Source organism: Orcinus orca, chromosome 6, assembly GCF_937001465.1.
Source record: "Orcinus orca chromosome 6, mOrcOrc1.1, whole genome shotgun sequence".
In the NCBI taxonomy this organism is placed as follows: domain Eukaryota; kingdom Metazoa; phylum Chordata; class Mammalia; order Artiodactyla; family Delphinidae; genus Orcinus; species Orcinus orca.
The window spans coordinates 75,773,918-75,795,693 of record NC_064564.1 but is presented as its reverse complement, the minus strand read 5'-3'; the positions used below and the strand labels follow the sequence as shown (position 1 = coordinate 75,795,693).

Here is a 21,776-nt window from a genome sequence, read left to right as displayed (position 1 = left end):
TTATGTGCATTAATATGTTTAATCCAAGCCAGGTTGGAAAGGAAAAATGGGAGAATATAATGTATTCTTAAAATATCATAATAGTTTTCAGTTCAGTTATGTTTTACATTTAATTGATTAGTATTTTTAGTCTTTGGAGCGATGATGTGCGTTGTCTGGGTGGCAGGGAGTGGAGACTGAAAGACAAATTAGCTGCAGTTAGGAGAGGCCCTGTCGTCAGGGTCCTGGGGGCTGACTCCTGGCTCCACCGTGAATTAGCTGCATGACCAGGGAGCAAACACCTTGAGTCCCACTTCCCTCATTTGTAATAATAATGGTAAATAATGTTAGGCACTTAACTCAGAGGGCTGTTAAGGGGCTGAAATTAAGCAAGATCCTGACACAGTGAATGTTAGTTATTGTTGTTAGTATTAGTCTCTGTGTGGCTTGTTAAAATGGAAGTTAATCTTCAGTTGTGGGTAGTCTCCTCTTAGCTGTGTGGTCCTGGTGATACTTGAGGGAGATCCCAGCTTTGGCCTCTGTAGAGTGAAGCCCTGATCAGCTTTCTGTGCTTCCTGTTGCTTTGAGGGAAAGAAGGAATGAGAAGCACTCCGGCAGTTTGTTCTTTCAGTTTCTTCTTTTCTTCTCTTTACTTTCTTCCAAGGGAGTGCCAATCATTAACCCAGGAGCTACCACATCAGGCCACGAAGCTGAACTCTAGGGAGAGGGTTGACTAATTTCTGATCACATGTAATTATACTGTAGTCTTCCAGTCTCCTTCCATTTAAAAATCTTACACGTGAGAGCCTGAATCGTCATCATTATATGTGAAATCCAATATTTAGTTTCCAGCAATAGGAATGAAAAACAATTGTATTTCAAATTACAGTGGTCTGTGGCATGTTTTTTTTTTTTTAAGCTCACTATTTTTTTTTCAAATAACTTTTGGAGATATTAATTTTTTATTCAACAAAGCAGTTTCCAGGATAAATCAGCATTAGCATCAGCATCTGCTGCTACAAGGAAGGTGACTTCTTTCCATTGATGTAGAAGTTCACTGATGCATCCCAAGGTGATTGGAATCAGAATGTAGGTCTCTGAGTTTCTCATAAGGGTGTGCTATGTATTGCCTGTACATGGGCATTTACTCTGTTAATGCCAGTAAAGAGAGAGCACTGGAATTTTTAGATCTTAAAATGTCTTATTGTCTTTCATGTTTTCCAAATATCTATGTACGTGGGTAGGATGGGCACCTATGTTAAAGTTTGCCAATTGGGTGACTCCTGTGTAGCCCGGAGAGGCTGGGGTGGTAGTAGTTGGTGTGGTGGTGCAGCATGATTGGTTCTCTGAACCGCTTTCTTTTTTTAACTCATTGGAATGCCCCTTCTGCCATTCAAGGGTCCCAAAAGATGTTTTTAGTAGTTAAGCTTTGAGCTGTCAGATTGGGTTTAGGGATATAAAGGTTTGTAGAAACTCTTTACCCTCAGTCTTATAGGAGGTTCTATTCATTAGGAAATAGTACTTTAAGAAAGTGAGATAATCAGAACATGATTTTACCAGTGGTAAGAAAATAGAATTTTACTTCACAAGAGCTCTTGATAGAATAAAGACAATAAAAATAGCAGTTGACATGTTTCAGCTTCTTCTGGATCAGACCTTTTGCTAAGCAGTTTGTATATGCTAGTTCATGTAATCCTCTCAGTAACCGTATAGGATAAGGCCCGTGATTATCCACACTTGCAGGTGATACAGTTGAGACTCAGAGAGATTAAAGAAGGTGTCCAGATCACACAACTAGGGAGTGATGGGGCTGTGAGTGGGACCCAGATCCTTTGACTTCTGCCTATTTAACAGGCTACAAGACTGAAAGTAAATGGGAGCTGATGTGATTTTCATAGACTTTTTTTCCCCCTATAAAACCTCCTATTCCACAATTCTTTAGGTATTGTGCGTATTTCAGCTTAAATTTACAGTTTACTCAGACATCAGCCTAAAGCTTTCATCACTGCTGGGAACTGTAGGCATAAAGTGATGTCTGAGCTTAAATGTGTGGAGGATTTGTAGCTTTTAGTCTCTCTATTGGTGGTACATGGGCTGTCTGTTTGTTGTTTATTTACTACATAGTTAAACATAGTTGTTCTGTTTATTTGCTACATGTTTGCTGTATAGTTAGGGTCTTGTTAGGCTGTTCCTTTTTATATCTGTAATGAGAAAAGCATAAAGAGCCCAGCCTATTCATATGACTTTTTCTTTAAAAAGCAAAGCACATTTTGCATACTGCCCCTTGAGCCTGTGTTTCAGACTTATTTTTCCTTTCCCTATTCAAAATCAGTGTACAAAGAGATTCTAAGCCAAGTGTTCTGAAAGGGGCTCTGGGTAGAATTCAGAAGATCTGTGTACTTTGATGAAAAAACAAATTAAAATTATACCTAGGGGCTTCCCTGGTGGCTCAGTGGTTAGGAATCCGCCTGCCAATGCAGGGGACACGGGTTTGAGCCCAGGTCTGGGAAGATTCCCCCATGCCGCGGAGAAACTAAGCCCGTGAGCCACAACTACTGAGCCCACGTGCCACAACTACTGCAGCCCGTGTGCCTAGAGCCTGTGCTCTGCAACAAAGAGAAGCCACCGCAGTGAGAAGCGCGCACACCGCAACAAAGAGTAGCCCCCACTCGCCGCAACTAGAGAAAGCCTGTGCACAGCAACGAAGACCCAATGCAGCCAATAAATAAATACATTTATTTAAAAAAAATTACACCTTTATTTCATTAACCTATAGCTGAAATTCATCATTTCCTTCAGTTATAACGGAGACGACAGATCACAGTGGCATTAGCAGTACCCGTGACTGTTTGCAATAGCAATTACAGGTATTAACATAGCACATTGCAGTGTTGGCAGATATGTCAAAATACTGGTTGTATTTATTCCTTGTTGGATGTTATAGTGTTATTAGACTTGTGCTTGATCCTGTTATTTAACATACTAATAAAGAAGCACGTGTATTGCAGTACAATTTAAAAAATATTTTGATCACTGTATTTCAGTATCATTGCTTTCCTTTGTAATCTTACGTATTCAAACTATACATTTAAAAACATTATTCTGAGAAGGGGGTACCTTAGTTTCATCAGACTGCCAAAAGGGTCATGACCCAAAAAAGGTTTAAAACCCCCTACTTATTTTCCTAAGGAAGTCAGTTTCTCAGGGGAATGGTCAAAAACTATAAGGATTACCTTTTCTTGTGAAAGGTTTAACATATGGTAAAACATACAGAACATAGTAAAAATCTTTCTTTTTTAAAGTAGTGGTTAGAAAATGTGTTGGGTTTTTTTTTAACAAATAGAAATATACAATAATGTTATACATTTTATTTGATTTTTAAATAAATTTCCCACAAGGTTGGTCTCTTCCAAGGCAAGAGGACCAGTGCTGACTAGAGGACGATCTCAGACATTGTCGGCTTATGCCCACATGGTGCATTCACCTGTCTGACTGGCTCACCTGTGAAATGCTGCCTTTGGAAGTCAGCTTCACCACCATTCACATTTTATAACAGATTCACTTTGGTGTTGATCCCTGTCTTGATAAATGTTAGTTTTATATGACACGTTATCCTTTTATGCATTGGTGCCGTTTTTTAAGAAGTAAAATTTATTGAAGGATCACATACATTCAGGAAATTACACACAGCATGAGCGTACATCTTAAAGAATTTCCACAACTGAACATGTGTGTGTAACCAGCACCCAGATCAAGCATGTGGGGTGTTTGTATTCTTCTGTTTATAAACACTATATACATATATATATATGTATATGTATATATATATATATATATATATGGCGTTTGACATGTGTCTTTGATGGAGCGGAGGTGGTACCTGCAGAACCACACAGCACCTTGCACCTTTCTGAGCACTGATGGACTCCATCTAAGGAGACCACGGACTAGGGGGAAGGACACAAGCTTTGGCTTAGCTTCAATCCTGTTACGACCTCTTGTGGTCTGTGCAACCTCTGACAAGTTGCTTAATCTCTTTGAACATCAGTGTACTCATTGGTAAAATGAGGCTGTGAGGATGCTAATACTTTTCTTTCACGATTGCCAAGGATTAGAAAAAATAAAATTAGAAGAAATAAAATTAGAATGTCTAGTATGTACAAGTGGTAAATGAATGATGGATGCTATCATCAGGAAGTGTGAACACATCACAAAAACACTTTTTTGTAGCCTAGTGGTTTATTGCAGCATGATAGAGGGGGTTGCGGGCGACAGGGCATCAACTAAAGTTTTCAAACTTGCCTGGACAATTTAGTAGAGTTAATTCACATAATGTTGAGTTTACTACAGGGTGGGTGTCTAGTTAGTAGTAGAGTTAATTCACATGATGTTGAGTTTACTACAGGGTGGAAAGAAGGTAGGTATAAGAAAGAATTTTAAATTTGGTTATTATTTTCTTGAATTTCTGAGAAAATGAAATTCCCCATTTGGTAAATGAATTTTCTTTTTCTTTGGAGGTGTTGGAGAAAATTTGACAGATCCATCTGTTATAAAACCTGAAGAAAAACAGTAAGTTAATTTATCATTTAGAAAATTGCATTTAACACATTGTACATGGTTTCTTAAAAATAATTTTTAAACATTTCTATATCTTGCCTAGATCCTAGAAAGATTTTGATGTCCCTTTTATCTATATCTGTATCTATATCTATATCCAAGAATATCTACATCCAAATACAATACAATAAAATACAATAAGATTTAAAATACAATAAGATTTTAAAGAATGCATAGATTAGGAAATAGGGGCAAAAAGAAAATAAGGAAATAAAATAAGATTAAATCTGGAGTTGTTAGTACACAAAAATGGAAACTATGTATAAAGACCAATGCAGTGGGCAGAACTTTCTTGCAAATTTGCCTCTGAGTTTTCTAGTGGCCCAGACAAAAGAGAAATATGGGTAAATTCAGCCTCCTTAGGCTTTGACATGAAAACAATTAATGTCATAGGAGAAGCACAGTTTCCTTGTTGTCATCACAGTGGAGTCATTGCATCTTATCATGGGCACTGTCTTCCATTACATGCCTATAAAATGAAAGCTGAGGGCATGAAGTGTGGTATTCAGTAGCAGCAAATCTATGAGAGGACAAAACAGTGGGGCTTAAATATGGAGCCATCAGATTGTTAATTCAGGACTGAAGTGTAAATTATATAGAAGGATGAGTCATCTGCCTAGCCTTTGAATTCCCATGGGCATTTTATCCCATAAGCAGGCTTTTGGGAAGACTTGGCAGTAGAGGAGGTGGTATTCTTCTGTTAAAGGTGGAGTAAAAAGAAGAGATGGTGATGATTAAGGGAGGATCAACATGGCAGATGACAGTGGTTTTCAAACATGAGCTTTCATCATAGTCACCAGGAGAGCTTGTTAAAACACAGATTGCTGCCCCCTACCCCCAGCCTTTGATTACCCCGGTTTCTGATTCAGTGGGTTTGGGATGGGTCCAAATAATGTAACAAGTTCCCAGATGATTCTAATTCTGCTGGCCTAGTGCCCACACTCTGAGAAGTGCTAGCATACAAAATTCTAATTTCTTAGTCGTCCTAAATGTCTATACTTGGCCCCTGGGTTGTAAAACACACACACACACACACACACACACACACATATAATTATATAAGTGGGCAATTCATATATGATGAAATCTGAAACTTTTACTTCCCTCCTATTGGACTCATATTGTAAATATTCACTGCTTTAATGCGCTGTTCTTTTACTGAACAATTTAATCTAAATATGGTACCATTTGTAGGCATCTATGCAAAGAGGTACATCTAAAAGTGTATTAGCTACCCTGTGAACTAAGAGAGCTAGAGAAGATAAAGGTGAGCCATGTTGCTCCTGTGAATCCAGATCCCATGATATTTGACCATGGAGTTCATGTTGTAACCCTTAGGGTACAGATAAAGGCTTTGTTATTTTTCACTGTAGCAGAGTTGAAGTGTTTTTGGCTAAAAATACATATTATTTCTTCAGCAGCCCAGTGTGCCCAAGGGTTTTTAGTAGGAACCTGTATTACAAGTACTTCCTTTATAATTTGGCAGTAAAATTTTTTTTTGCATGTAAAATGGATCAAGTTGATGTATACTCTATCACTTATTAAATTTTGACCTTGGTATATATATGTAATATGACCTGAATATTTCCAACTTTTAGAATTCTAAGAAGATTATATTATTCCTCTTGACAGTTGAGTATTTAACTGCATTCTATAGGCCAGTGGGTCTCAATTTCTATTAGGGTCACCTAGGGAACTTAAAAAAAAAAAATGCTGCTCAGAATTAGCATCAAGTCAGAATCTCGGAGTATAGGACCCTGATGTCTGTATTTTTCAAAAATTCCCCATGTGATTCTAATGGACAGTCAGGATTGGGAGCCTCTGTCTTATGTCAAACTTTATTTTTTATGACTTGAGGATGTCATAAACTTTGGAAGCTGATAGATTGGTATCGCTGTAGCCTGTTTTGTGGGGTCACCTAATTTTGGGTGCAGTTGGTCTTCATGGTGAAGATAATAAGTATTATTTTCTCACAATGTGGTGAATTACATCAATCAGTTCAATGAGGCTCACATTTTGGGATGCCGTCTATTTGTTAAACTTTTGCTACACAAAGCACGGGCCATGAACCAATAGCATTAGCATCACCTGGGAGACTGTTAGAAACACAGACTCTCAAGACCCTCCCTAGACTTCCTGAATAGAATCTCAATTTTCATAAGATCTTCAGGTGTTTTGGTATAAATTAAAGTTTGAGAAGCAAGTGCTTTCACATGTTGTTTTATTCTTAACAACAACCTTGGAAGGAAGTGTCTTCAATCCCAGTTCACAAATGAGAAAACTGAAGCTCAGTGGAGATGGCAACTAGCCTATGAGGAGAAGGGGGTCAATGAAAGGGAATGATCCTCTACCAAAAGGAAAGATGTTTTGTGGTGCAAATTCTGATATTGTCTCTAATGCCTTTTGTCTCTTAACTTTCCCCAACCTTTTGCACATGAAGACAAAGTCATCAGACCTGCTCCCCCAAATGCTTTCTGGCCACTTAACTTGGTTCCTCAGGTCATTGACCTTCAGTGGAGGCTGCCTCAGTGTTATTGGTAGTTTGGGATTGCACCTTTTTTTTCACTTAACTGCCTTGATGGTTTTGGGCATTTGACAAGTATGAAATGATGATGATGATGATGAGATGTTCTTTAGTAAATCTCTGTGTACATGGCACTAATTAGCATTTCCTTGAAGGTGGAACCAAGCTACCTCCTGCTCTTCTGTGCTGTGAAAAATCTGGAAAACAGTTGTATATTTTTTCAAACGTTGTTATCTGAGACTGCAAGGCTGTAGGCATGGCGTATGAATGTCCCTACAATCCTCCTTCACTCTCCCCTGCACAGGGAGTGGTCGAATGCCTGATACATACATATTATAGTAATTTTGATTCTTTTGTCTTAACTTTAACAAAGCTCATAGAGGGAAACAGTTTTGCTTACAGCCTTTATCTGAGAATCAATGTTACATTTCTAAGTTGGGAACTTTCATGCTTTATTGGGGGGAAGGAAAGGCAGCGTGGAATGCAAAGGAGTGAAATATTCCAACAGGGTCATGCCAGAGAGACGATAAAAGGAATTCTTCAGTTTTAATGACTAAAATAACGCCTTCATTTTTCACTTTATCAGCATCATAGAGTTCCAGTACTAAATATTGCGTGCTTCTATTTCTTTGCCATATTTGGTTTCACCTTATAGAAGTGGTTCCTTACCAGATGGATTGAAAGAGGAATAGTTAACAGAGGCAGCTTATGCAGCCTGGTAAATACCACCAGAGCCGTATTTTGTAAGGGCGATTGAGTGACCAGGAAAGTTAATCCTGGGTGTCTGTTCACGTTGTCTTCCCGAGAGATTTCCTCCACCTACTCGCCTCAGAGCAAAGAGGCAATCTGAGATCAAACTGACATCAGCCCTCATTCTGAGCTTGGCACATCTTCAGAGCAGCTACTGTTATTCTGCCAAAAGGAAGTGGAAATTGAGATAAATGTTTCAATACTCAGATGGAAAAGTCCATTTTTACACCACATCCCTTTTGAAAAACCGCATTCCTTAGAAGCGAAATTTATTGTTTCCTTTTGTGATAGTTTGCTTTTCTTTTTTCTTAAGACGTGGTATTTAAGAGCAGTAATTGAGTTCAGATTTTAAAATGTGCTGTTTCCCACTCTGCATGTCATTAAAATAAAATATTAGCTTTCATAAAGTTTCTTTGGAAGTGTTTCTGGTGTGCTCTATTCCTTGGTGTGTAGAGTGTCAGCCGAAGAATAATGGTTGTGAATGATCAAATAATGGATGAACGTTGATCCTAAAATCTGCTAAGGATCTATTATAATTATAGAGTGTTAAAAATGTGCCTAAAATATACTGATTTACTTCCACAAAATCATCATCTCCTAGTTGTCTTATCTTTTCACAAAGAGCCCAGCTATAGCAGTTTGCAGGGTAGAAGTAGCCATCAAAAGAGCCATGAATACTGGGTTTCGGGTTTTGTCGGGCTTTTGTGTTTGAGGACATTGGTTATTTTCAGAAAAGTATGTGGGTTTGAAACAATGCATATCAATTTTTTCAGAAGGGGTGTTCCAATACCAAGTTTATTTTACTTTATACTTACCTTTCGGGTATTCTAGTAGACCAGTTGGTAATGAATGTCATTCTCTCATCTCATATGCATTAAAAAGGGTCTCACTGTATTTTGTTTTAATGTGGTACATAGAAAATTCACTTTTCTATCAGATTAGCGTGGAAATGAGTTTCACAGTAGGTCTTGGAGTTGGGTACAAAGATTGAAGTGCATTTGAATTTTAAATTTGCAAACCTAACATTGTTGCTTCCCCAAAGTGCTCTGTTCTTTGTTGGCTCCTTCAAGTTTACTGGGTTACTATGGGATACTGTTCGGTATCTCAGAGAATCCTAGTTGAGCTCCTTTTTCTGAGCTGTGATCTAATTGATATTCTGATATTTCCTCTAGATCAAGAGGAATGGTGTTTGGACCAGCCAATTTAGGGGAAGATGCAATTAGAAACTTCATTGCAAAACATCGTTGCAACTCCTGCTGCCGGAAGCTCAAACTCCCGGGTATGCCCCCAAACGATTCTATTTTTCTCTAAGTAAATCTCTCATTGAACAACATCCATTGTAACCTGGGATAGAGTAGAAAATCTTAATCACATTTTTATCTCATTCGCAGTTGAGGCCTGACTTTCTGACTGCAAATTTTTCAAGTCTCTAAAGGGATTAAAAGGACAGGGATTTACTTCAGGTTCTGCCAAAATGTGATAAAACAACATTGGGCCCAATACTTGTCACAGTCTCTCCAAGGGAAAAGTTCCTCCTACTTAATTGGGGCAAAATTGGACAGAGGCAGGTCTCTGTTCCCCGCCCCGCCCCCTCCCCTTTGGGTCTTGAGTGGTGCCCACAGAGTTTCTATTCTATTCTTATTTACTCATTGGACACTTGGGAGGGTGTGGCATGGAGGGAAACAACAGCTATCAATTAAAGTAGTGCTTTTCACTATAAAAACCTGCCACTTTCAACATACATCACAAGGTATATTTTAAAAATCTGATTAGATAATATGACACACTTTCTCTGAAACTAATAGAGTCAGCACAGAAAAATATTTCTAACATAAAAGTAAGCGGCTGGAGGTTTGTGTCCCCCAGATTGGCAGCCCCAGCTCTGCTGCATTTTTTCCTTTTATCTCAGAAGGGATGCTTTATGTCTGTCTCAGCTTGCTCACTAATTTTCTAAGGTTGCGCCACACTTGTCCTTAGAATGGAATTTCACGTCTTTTAAGCTGAGTAGCCCTTCTAGCCTTATCATAAATGATCAAACCCTGAATTGGAAATCAGTAATATCCATTGTAACCTGGGATGGAGTAGGTGTAAATTTACAACAAAGAAAGGCACTTTCTAATCTTGTTGGAGTTAGAGGTAGGAGTTGCCCTTGTGGGCACGAGGTAGCAGAAGACTAGGGGGTGGAGCAGATTCCAGTTCCTGTGGGAAATAGCTTATTAGCCAGGGGTGGTGGTGGTGGGGACATCAGACTGGAGCAGTACAGACAGGAGGGGTCTCGATGTCTTCTTGGAGCTGCCCAGGACCCCTTCTCACAAACCACCCAGAAGAACTGGGCAAAGAGATCAGTCCATAGCACATTGGCCAAGCTGCCCACTGGCCTCCTCTGGTCAGAAGGAGCCCAGGAAGGAGAGGGGGCTGGGCTTAGTGGCATCCAGGCCCCCAGGTAAGGGCCCTGTGGGAGGCAGGAGCTGACACATATCTCCATCCTGTGATTGCAGGCTGGAGTCCAGCCCATTAACTCAGCATCCTCAGGCGCTGACCTCTTCCCAGGACTGATTCATTGTTTCCTGGGCAGGGCAGCTTCTCATTCTTGATCAGGGACTGTATCTGGTCAGCCAGGAGAAAGGGGGCCTTGAGGCATAACTCACTGCTTCCATCCAGTTAGCTCTTCCATATGATTAAGATTTCCTCCCTCCCTCCCTTCCTTTCTTCCTTTCGTTCTTTCCCTACCATGGTGGCTTTTGAGTAATTCAATAATTTCTCCATTTCTGGACCTAATCCTTGCTTCCTTTCAAAACCTTAGTTAACACATTTAAATGGAGATAAAAAAATATCCTGATTTACTTGAACATTTGGTAATTTGAATTTTAAAAAGTTTAGCTCGGAAAACAGGATTGGGGTGATTTTTCTTTTTGTTTATGTTTTACTTTTTTTTTCTTTTTTTTTTTTTTTTAAGAGAGGCAGTTCAGGATAGTATAAGAGCATGGGATTCATAGGTTGAGCTCACATCCCAGAAATGCTTTTTGCTAGTTTTGTGACCTTGGCCCTCATTCTCATCTGTAAGCTGGGGATAATAGCACCTATCTCATAAATTTGGCGTGAGGGTTGAAGTGATGTAATTACTGTTGGTTATTATTAAACTATAATATGTATTAGTTTTATGTCCAGATAATCCCCATTTAACATTAAAAAATAATACAAGGAATGCATGTTTAAGGTTAACAAATTTAATCAACACAGCATACAGTGGTTTACAAACATTTAAAGGTCACTCTCCTCCATAAGTTTCTCCCCAAGGGTTACCTTTATTAATGATTTCTTTTGATGATTTCCCTGTGAAATTAAAGGAGGAGCCTTCAGGAAGCATAAGATCTGATAATTGGATGAAGTCTTTATAGGTGCAGCCAATCCTGAGGTACAGCTTTGTTGCAGAAAACTGACCATTGACGTCCCGAGTCCACCATTTTGGCTGCACTCTCTGGCTCTGCCATCATTCAACAAGTGAAAATGCCCTGTTTCCAGTTTGGCCTCACTTAACTCTGGGCAGGTCATGTCTTATAGGGCACCGTGTATTTAGTCAAGCAACCAAAGCTTGCCTCCCCTGCCCCAGTAAACACAGCCTTGGGGAGTTAGAGTCACACATGTGCATGGTGGGGTGTAATTTGGACATGGTTGAGGGTTTGAGTTTCACATATCAGTGGCCCGAGGGAGCAGAGTCCTCTCTGAGCACTTGGCCTAAAGTCCTGAAGTCCAATCTATCTGTGTGAATATTATGTTCTTAAGGATTCTCTGTAACTGTCTTAATTGTCTTCCTTGCAGATTTAAAAAGAAATGACTATTCCCCCGGAAGGATAAATTCCGCCTTTGGACTTGAAATCAAAACTGAACCAGCTGAGGAGACTCCAGCAGAGGAAGAGGGTAATAATTCTCCAGAAGACCTCACACGATTGTAAGAAAGGGAGAAGTAAGAAGATGACAGCCCTTGCCCTCCCTTCTATGAACTCTATGGTAACATAGATTGATTGATGTAACACTGGTTATGTCAGAGCCTCTGCCGGGATGGCCTTACCCTGAGGGCCTCCTGGGACATGCCTTCTGAGCCTCATGTCTCCCCTCCCCAAGGACCTCACTGGTGTATGATGAACGGCTTCTCCTACATATTGACCTGTGTGCGGGGTGCTTTGCGTGTGTTCGTCATTCTCAAGTTGCACAAGAAGACAGATGACTCAGCCAGGAATGCTGCTCTTCATACCTCATTCCTTGTGCAGAATGCTGGGCACTAAAGAACCAGGCAGATAAATTTAATTTATTTTCTTACTATGTGTGCAGACTCTAACCTCCACTACTATTCATCACCTCACCCACATATTGTATTTATGTATATATGTACATAAAAAAGTCACTTGACTCCCTCCTCTCCTTTCCAGCAGCATAGGGCTTTGAAGAGCGACACAAAGGAAAACAACGGAGTAAGGGTGTATTTGCACAGGCTGGAGCACGCTCCAGTACAAACTAACCAGTAAAATGTTAGCATCCTGGTGAAATCTAGATGGGTTTCAATATTGTCAGTGAATCATATGATAACCGGGCATTTCAGGTTTCCCTGGAAGAGAGGAAAGGGAAATCTAAAACAAACGCCCCTGCATCCTTTTTTTTTTAAGGGAACAAGGATATATAAAACTAGAAATCATTAAGAAATGTTGTCCCTTCCCTTACGCTCAGGGACACTATTGGTTAGAGAGTTGACTAAGCCAGCCTCTAAAGTATTACTCTCTTTTTCAAAGCTGGGTATATAATGTTACAAGCTAAATTACTTTATGTCAGGTCCTATGAGGAAAGATGGGGTTTTTGAATGAAAACACGTTTCACAGGTAATCGCCTGGTTGAAATACAGAGTTCTGGTGGCTTTAACGAGTGCTGGAGTGTATATTTTAAGTATGGCCTGAGCACATGTAATCGGTTTCAGTGGCCTGAAGAAAGGGTCCCTGGAAGCCACACTGTACAGCAGTGGTCCCCACCCTTTTTGGCACGAGGGACAGGTTTCGTGGAAGACAGGTTTTCTACGGACCGGTTGCGGGGGGTGGGGGATGGGGGGGATGGTTCAGGCAATAATGCCAGTGATGGCGAGCGGAAGATGAAACTTTGCTCACTCGCTGCTCACTTCTTCCTGTGCAGCCTGGTTCCTGACAGGCCGCAGACCTGGTCCGTGGTCCTGGTCCGTGGCCCCGGGGGTCAGGGACCCCTGCTGTACAGCATATTTGGGGGATCGGTCATCCCTCTTTCGCACTTATCAGGGTCACCCTACCTCAGAACAAGCACAAACTGTTCACACAAGGAGGAGTTGGAGGGCTGGAAATCTTCTCCCCACTCTTCCTGCATCTCCTTTCCTCATTATAAAGCGTTCCAATCTACCAGCAACAGACCTCCTGGATTTGAAATTTTCAACTTATCTTTCTCGTTAGCCCTTACATTAGCTGGCTTGCTTTTTAAATCAACACTCCTGCCTTCTGAGGTTATACTTTGGGGAAATGTTGCCCAGGGATAGGGGGATGGAAAGCCAACGATTTGATTTGCCAAAGATAGTGTCTGGCTCTTGTGAGATGCGCAAGGGCTGATTTACAGCCTTTTTACTTTGGTCTTTGGGGTGGTGGGAGGTGGGAAACTTGGGTGATTTCTTGATTGGCAATGAGGATAAAATGTTAATGCTTTTTTCAGAGCTTAACTGCTTTATCCTATTCTGCAAATCAATAAGGGATCTCTTTGTGCTCACTTCAGAGCCGTGTTCAACTATTGGAAGGAGGCAATTTGCCTATCCAAGCCAAACTAAAAGCATTAATTCATTGGTCAAATATTTGTTACCTGGAATGGAACTTGAAAAAACACATTTTGATTTTAATTTTCTGTGTTATGATTTTCTCACTCTCTTTTTAAGAAAAATCACCCAAATAACATTTTAAAAAGGTGAACCAGCTGCTGGGCAGAGGTCACTGTGGGATAGCTTGCATGCAGATACCAATGTGACAATCATGACTTTGATTCATGACCACAAATGAATGAATTCATCCATTTAGTTAATTTTATTCAACAGATATTTATTAAGTGCCTTCCCTGTGGTGTGTAAGTGATGAGGGTGCAATGAACATAACATTTCTTTGCCCTCAGAAAGTGTTATATCTCACGTTTCTTTCTTTTTTGGTTGTTGTTACAAGTTTGGATTTCTGGTGAGTGCTAAAAAATTTGACTTCTGGGCAAATGTTGAATCCAGAGATGTATTCCATACCCTATCTGCCAGTGGGCAGTAGGTTCAGACTGGAATAAGAGAATTAGGGCAAATAAAAGGACATAGATGGGGCTGGTTTTAGGAACCACTGAGGAAAAATGGATTGCATAATCCTTGTATGAGCCCTTAGCCAATCTCACAGATGGAAATCTGAACCTGGGGACCAGAGAAGCAGCCAGGTTCCGGGGAGTCCTTCCTGAAGGCATCCTGTGCATGGGTATTCCCCTCCATGGGGCTGTACATTCCTGGAGTGACTTTTGCCCCACGACATCTTAAAGCTTCTAACAACTCTGGGGAATGAGATCAGATATAGTTTTGGGTGTTCCTCACCCTCTTATTTTCTGTAGCTTTGCAAAACAAGTACTGGGTGACTAAAACTTCCCTACCAACCATTTAATCAAAAATTGAAAAAAAAAATTTGTTGTTACTGTTTTAGTTGAGACGGATCACTCAGTTTCTAGAAGTCATGACACAGATGCTCCTGCCATGGCTTGTTACCCTTCTCCATCAGTCACCGGCATCTAGCACGAAGTGTGGCACATAATAAGCTTTCAACATTATTTGTTGAAAGAAATAATAAAACCCTCACATGATAATGGATTTCATTCACTAGTTAATAAATCAGATTTGCATTTTTAATCTAGAAGGGAATGATTACCAATTCCTTAAGACCCAACACAATTCTTTTGATCTCTCTCTGTTTTAATTTTCCAGGAAATAGCTTTTAACAACCTACACCTTGTCTGTTGAATTCTCAACCAGTTCTTGCCCTTATCGTTGTGGCGATAATACCAGAGTACCGTCCTTCTTACTGGTGACTATTGAAATGAGATGATAACTTCCCAGAAACTGCCTAGAAATAATCATCACTTTATTACCCTTTGAAAAGAAGATTGATAGAAAAGTCATTTGAAAGATGGTTCATTACCATGCCCTAGTATGATTTCTTTACTCACATCTCTCCAAAGCATGAGAAAGGGAGGATTATTCTCTGAGGTCGGAATTTGAAGGCTGTGTGTTTGCCTCTTTGAAGTCTTGGTATTTAATTTTCTGTAGTCATTTCTTGGGCAATTTTCTAAGAAACTAGTTGAAGCTAATTTATCATAAGTTAAAGTCAAATGACAGAAAAGATTTTTTTCTCCCTTAGCAGCATTTTATTCCACAGAGGTTAGCTTCTGAAGGAAAATGAGACTTAAATAGCATTTCAGATCTCCAGCCACATGGATGGGTACACAGAATAGAAAGGGTTCTGGAAACCACACTGATTTTTTTATTTAGCATAGTTATTATTTTGTGATTTTTCTTCCTGGACCTTGATATACAGATAATGAAATGCTCTCCTAAAAATAATTAGTTAAGTTGCTTAATTTTTCAAAAAGAAACTTTCAGTCCTCAAGAGATAACAACCCTTGGTCTCTATCATTGGCCGATTTGGTTTAACTTTATATAATTCTTTTAACCTTTGTCTTAAACCCTAACTCTGCAATGAGATGAGGTAACTTGCCTTACCTTTTCAAACAAAGGCAAACAATAATGAGAGAGTATTTATAAGGTCCTTTGAGAATCTCATTTGAAAGGCTTCTCGTGAGCATGGGATCCAGTTCAATAAGTAATAAGGGGTTTTCATTTTTCATATTATGTGACCATTATTTCATGTTTACAGAGGATGCTCAGTGGACTTGTTTCAGTATAAACACAAAAGTGGTTTCTGCTGTTTCTCTCTTTCCAAGGGGAAAAAGCTCATTGCCCCCTTTTTGTTTTGAAACTTAATTAAAGTAGTTCAAAATCAGGATGTTCACCATTTTACAGTGTCTCCTACTTATTTTGTTTATTGATGGATTTAGGTTTACACAGCTAATGTCTTTTGCCACCTTCTGCCCAAAGAAAGCCTTCCAGGATAGGTAAAGTCCAAATCTGACACCATCATTGGTGATATTTTTAGGAATGAAAAAAGAGCAGGTTCAGAATCTTGATATTTGCAAAGGTTGATGTTTTACAAAAAATTTAATTAGATTTAGATTTTGTCAGTGTAGTGCTGTTTAATAGTAAGAAAATTCTGCCTATGGCTTGCCAGTGTCTTTTAGTAACTAACTTCCTTTAGAATTCTCGTCTTCCCCTAGTGGTTTTCGTTTGTTTGTTTTTTGTTTTCATTTTGAACCTTTAGAAATTCCACCTGCTATATTAGTCAGAAAGTCCTTACAATTGTTATGGTAGAAACCCTTTGGCTAATGACTGTCCAAATGTGGACATAATAATTGCCTTTCACTGGAGGGATTTGGGGGAATCATCATTGGTGTCATGTGATTGCACTTTGGCTTCTAATGAATCTTTTTCTGTTTATCATATTGGTCACCAGTAAGAAGTCACAGAACCTCAGGATGCTTTGGTAACCAAAAGAAATCCTTGGTGTGTGTTATGGGCTGAATCGTGTTGAAATCCTAACCCCCACTACCTCGGAATATGATTGTATTTAGAAATAAGGTATTTACAGAGGTAATTAAGTTTTAATCAGGTCATTAGGGTGGGCCCTGATTCAATATTCCTGATATCCTTATAAGAAGAGGAGATTAGGACACAGACACACTGAAAGTGATGATCGCGTGAAGACCGAGAGAACGCAGCCACCTCCAAGCCAAGGAGAGAGGCTCGCAAGAAACCAGACACACTGACGTCTTGGACTCCCAGCTTCCAGAACCGGAGGAAAGAAATTTCTCTTGTTTAAGTCACCCAGTCTATGCTGCTTTGTTATGGCAGTCCCAGAAAACTGTTACAGTGTGTTGCCATGGAATTCTCTACTTGCCCCTGGAATTTTGTAGAAAGGGACTTGGGGAGCAGAGATGCTGGCAACAACAATGGAGAGAAGGAGGAGGAATGACCATTGGTTGCATGTATCTGCTGTGGGAGAGGACAGAGAATATCACGGATGGTAGCAGGACTGGTGAATTATTTTATTGAGAGAGTAGAGAGTGATGTGTTCTGGAGATCACCTGAGTGTTACAGAGGAAAACAAACATGGGCCGGGCTTCATGACATGGGGTGTTTGCCTACTGCTAAAGGGCTTCTGGGGATTGGAAGAGAGGTATGGTGATGATGTACAGTGTAGTCCTTAGTTTTGTACAACTTCCATATATATCCTATTTAAGAAATACTCATTGAGCTTTACCATGTGTTATGTCCTGACCCTAAGGTTAGACCTATGAGATAAGATCCATTTCTGTCTTCAAGGCTCTCCAAAACAAATAAGGAGTTTACAGTATACTGATTTGTCATTGCCCAGCAATGACAAATATTATTATTTTTAAAATATTATTATTATTATAGGCAATGTGTGTTGAGCACTCATTATGTTCTAGGCATTGTGCTAAATGCCCATTACAAAGATTTGAAAAGGCTGCTTATACGTTAGGCAACTTAATTAAGTCAGCTACCCAAGGAGGAGCCAGGATTTAAAGATCAATCAAATCAATGACATAGATGGCTAGGCAATACTAACCAGCACACTTAGAATTACTAGAGCGTGAATCCCTATGATGGTTTGAAACACAGATTTGGAAGTCAGACCTAACTTAGGCCACTGGATGAGAAAATCCAAACTGGCATTTGTGGAATGTTACCTTGTGTCCTCTCTGTACATGTCATTGTCAAGGAAATCTTTGCTGCACAGTAAATAGCCATTCATAGAGTGTGAGTCCATGGTAGAGGCACTTCCTCTTGTCATCATCAGAAGGTAAGTGCAAGATGATGAGTGGGTTCTTTTGAGTCTGGCACTGTGTCTGCCAATGAATTTTTCTGTTTCCACTTGCATTTCTGTCCTCCTTTTATGTCTTCCTAAAAAATTAGATATTTGTTGGTCAATGCAGCAGCTAACTATTTGATAGCATCTAGTGACATTCCAGTTTATCAATTTATAGTGAGAAATAGAATCTATGCAAACGACAAAACCTTTATCAGTCTGACCATCACACTGTGTCCCTGGAGGCCTTGGAAGCTGGATTATAATCAAAGGGTTGCATGAAGTGCGTGGAATCAGAACAGAGTTAGATAAATCACATATTGAATGGTTTCAGGCTAAGACATCCTGTTTCATCCCATCTTCTCCAGAGGTATGGGCCTTCCAGTGGGAGTGGAATACCCAAAGTGTGCAATCCAGACTGATTCCAAAGAACTGAAAGTGACCAGCCTTGAGAAATATGGATGATAATGAGAATTATTTTTCTCACGTCTTCCCTCCCTCCCTCTCTTCCTTGCGTCCTTCCATGCTTCCTTTCTTCTTCTCTCTTCATTTTCCTTTCTCTGACTTCCTATTTCTGTTACATCTTTTTATACCACACTGGCTGCAAATATGAACCAAGAAACGTCATTAATTTTACCTAAGTGAGGTACCTATTTTTCCAGAAATGTAGAATTAGAAAAAAAAAAGAGAGAGAACTAAAAGGATAGATGAAAATAATGAGATTTAAAGAGATTGTGTTTCACTCAAAGTTAATATAACTATATTGTCTGAGGAGAGACTAGAACTCAGGCCTTCCAAGTCATCACCATTTTTCTTAATAATGACTGAATTTGAGTTAAGGCAAATAATGTTCTCTTGTTGTATTAAACTTCTTCTCTGTTTTCTTAAAAAATATTCAGATGTTTCTGTGTGTGAATAAGTCTTTAACTAGGAAATCTTTATAAGGCTGTCATATGGGTCAAATAAGATTTACTTGTCTATGCTTTTCAAAGAGGATAATTCATTAGGTATCTGATTTTAGAATTCTAGTTGCAAAATGATATTGCAACTTAATGACTAATGATTTTAATATTTCACTTTACTTATTTGTATGTGTGTATATAATATGTGTGTTTATATAAGCAGAAAGTAGCTATTTGAATACCAGGCTTGGGCGACTGTTGAGATTTCAGTGAAAAGACTCTGTAAGACTTGGATTTCAATGAGTCTTTCAGATATTTCATTTTATTTAGGATGATTTGTGATTATTTCCTGTTGTCATAAAAGGCCACTTAAGCCTCTGGCATGCCTTGAATTGTCCCAGAAGGGGCTTCATGGAATAGTAGAAAGTTCTCTAAACCCTGAAACCAGGTGGACTTAGGTTTGAACTGAAGCTCTGCCACTGAATAATTTGTTACCTTGGGCAACTTGATTAACCTCTCTGAACCCAGCTTATCATATGAATATGGTACGATGATCTGTTAATATACTGACTTACCTTTCTTCTTGCTATTCTCCATCCCAAGACAGTAGGTGGATGCCCTTGCCTCAGGACCGTAATGGCTTACTGCATAAGTTGCAGGTCCCAATATGACAGCCGCTCACCAAGACATCTGGAAAATTGATGGGGGCTGGAACTTGGAGCTGGTGAGGCAGAGGAAGCCTACCCTGAGAAGAGAAGAGAGACTCACTCCTGGAGTCAGGGAAGATGATGGTGTTTTGTGTAAGAGGCATAGGGCTTGTGAAGGGCCAGTTCATGGATATCAGGACTGACTAAGAGCTATGGCCTGAGAAGTCACAGGGAACAACACGTGTCCATGCTAGTCATGGAGCACGTGGAGCCACCTGCCTGTGAGTGGATCCCGTGGGCCTGTGGGCCTGATGGCCAAGGTTAGAAGCCCTTCTCTGTTTTTCAAGCACCCGGTGAACTGCTTTTGTTCTTACACGTTTTGGAATCCCGAAATATGACTGAGACTAACTCTTTTGTCCTTTTGCAGAGAGCGGACCTCTCTCTAGATTTAGGAAAATAAGGTAATGTGCCATTTCTTGTACCTAAATGTTGTAGAGCAGATTCATCTGTGTAACCTAATGTCTACCAAGCAGGAGTAGTCTGAGAATTAGAGATAATGTACATGGAACACTTAGTACAGTGTCTGGCGCACAATAGTCATGCTGGGAAGTTGTTAATCATTATTATTGAAGATATTCTTATGTTATCACCAAAACAGTTTCCCACCCAGGATTGGTGGAGCTGGAGATGCTTCTCTCTTTTTAAAAAATAGGCTTTTTTAAATGACCAATTTTAGGTTCACAGCAAAACTGAACAAAAGGTACAGAGATTGGCCTTATACTGTCTGCCCCCACACATGCATAACCTCCCCCATCTGCTTCTCTTTTCAAACAAAAGGCTAATAGTTCATGACATTGATCCTAGAATGCTAGTATTTAAATGGTTCTGTATTAGGGGAGGCTGGGCAACAACAGTAAATCGGCACAAAAATGTGATGACTTGACACAATAGACATTTATTTCTCACTTAACATTCCAGGACAGACTGTGGCGAGTGGTTGAGTTCTCTGTTCCACACAGTCTTTCGGGGACCCAGGCTGACAAGTGGTTCTATCCTCTTTAACAGACGGGCACCAAAGGGAAAATGACGTGAAAGGGAAGAGAGCACATGGGAGGTTTTATGGGTCAGCCCTAGAAGTGGCACACATCCTTTTGTTCACATCCCATCAGCTAGAACTCCATCACACAGTCCTGCCTACCTGCAAAAGAGGCTAGCAACTGCAGTGTAGCAGTGCGTCCAAGAAAAAGAGAGAAAGGGGTTTGATGGACAGCTAACAAAATGTGTCAAATTGAGGATTATTTATTCTGGTCCAATTTTTCACTTGATTGAGTGTGGCTCTGGAAGGTGGAGTGTTCTTTGGGAGGGCTTTGGAGCGTGGGGGTTTTTTCTTTCTACAGAAATGTTTAATACAAAGTTCTCCTTATTTAGGTCATGGAACACTTTTGACTAACACTCCATATCTTCTTGGACCAGGCATCTTCACAATATCATCAGGTATATTCCTTTTTGTTTTCCTATAATTTACTTATAATGGCAAAATCTACTGGACACAAAAAGTAAAGTCTACTTGGAATGAGAGTTGGCTTTATTGAGCACTGTTAGTTTAGTGACAGCTATAAAATATGTCCATTGTGACTTTCCTCTCACTGCTTGACCTCCATCCATTTCCCTTCTCACCATCCCTCTAAGCGGCATCACATGAAATCAAAAATTTCTTGCCCTCATTTCTAAATTGCATACAACCAGCTAGCAGGCATATAAGCAGTGAGGTAAGAGTAGAAATTTACATAAGGAGCCTATTAATATACTATACAAATGAGGGTCCTGTGGAGAATGTTAATTAATTTCCTACACTGAATGGCCATGATCATGGTAAATTTTCACTGTGGCAAGAGCTAAGATGGAGGTGGAAAACTTGGATATACATAAGAGATGGGAAATTAACTAAATTTTATGAAGAGAGTTAATTATCATATGCTTTTCCCACAAAGTAGAAGAACTTAAGCATTGCTCTGACTTTAAAGCTTGGATTCATAAGCTTGAAAATGATTTTTAAGAGTCATCTTGGACCATTTCTTGAACGGCAGTGGGTGGGGAATTGAAACATTTTCATGAAACATTTCACTTTATCAAATTTTAAAATTGAGGACATTTTTAGAGTACTATTGTGAAAATTTACGATCTGTTCATTTCTCAGTCCCCTAGAGCCATGGCTGACAGAGCATAGGTGGACTAGACAGAACATGTGATTTTGGGGTAAATCCCCAGTGTCTGCTCCGTTACTTTACTGGTTCAGTCATTGATTTATTGACTTAACTAAGACTCACTAAGTGCCTAGTGTTTG

The 21,776-nt window shown here is 39.7% G+C and overlaps 1 protein-coding gene across 1 annotated transcript in view; it reads left to right on the top strand.

The window, feature by feature from the left end:
• The window catches only part of TRPM6 (transient receptor potential cation channel subfamily M member 6), a 193,416-nt gene that overhangs the window by 126,015 nt on the left and 45,625 nt on the right, over positions 1-21,776 (top strand). The window contains exons 37-41 of the mRNA XM_033440262.2: positions 4,497-4,548; positions 9,043-9,149; positions 11,690-19,752; positions 19,860-19,893; positions 20,861-20,926. Coding sequence (XP_033296153.2) covers positions 4,497-4,548; positions 9,043-9,149; positions 11,690-11,823 — 293 coding nt within the window. The 3' untranslated portion in view covers positions 11,824-19,752; positions 19,860-19,893; positions 20,861-20,926. The remainder of the gene's footprint in view (positions 1-4,496; positions 4,549-9,042; positions 9,150-11,689; positions 19,753-19,859; positions 19,894-20,860; positions 20,927-21,776) is intronic.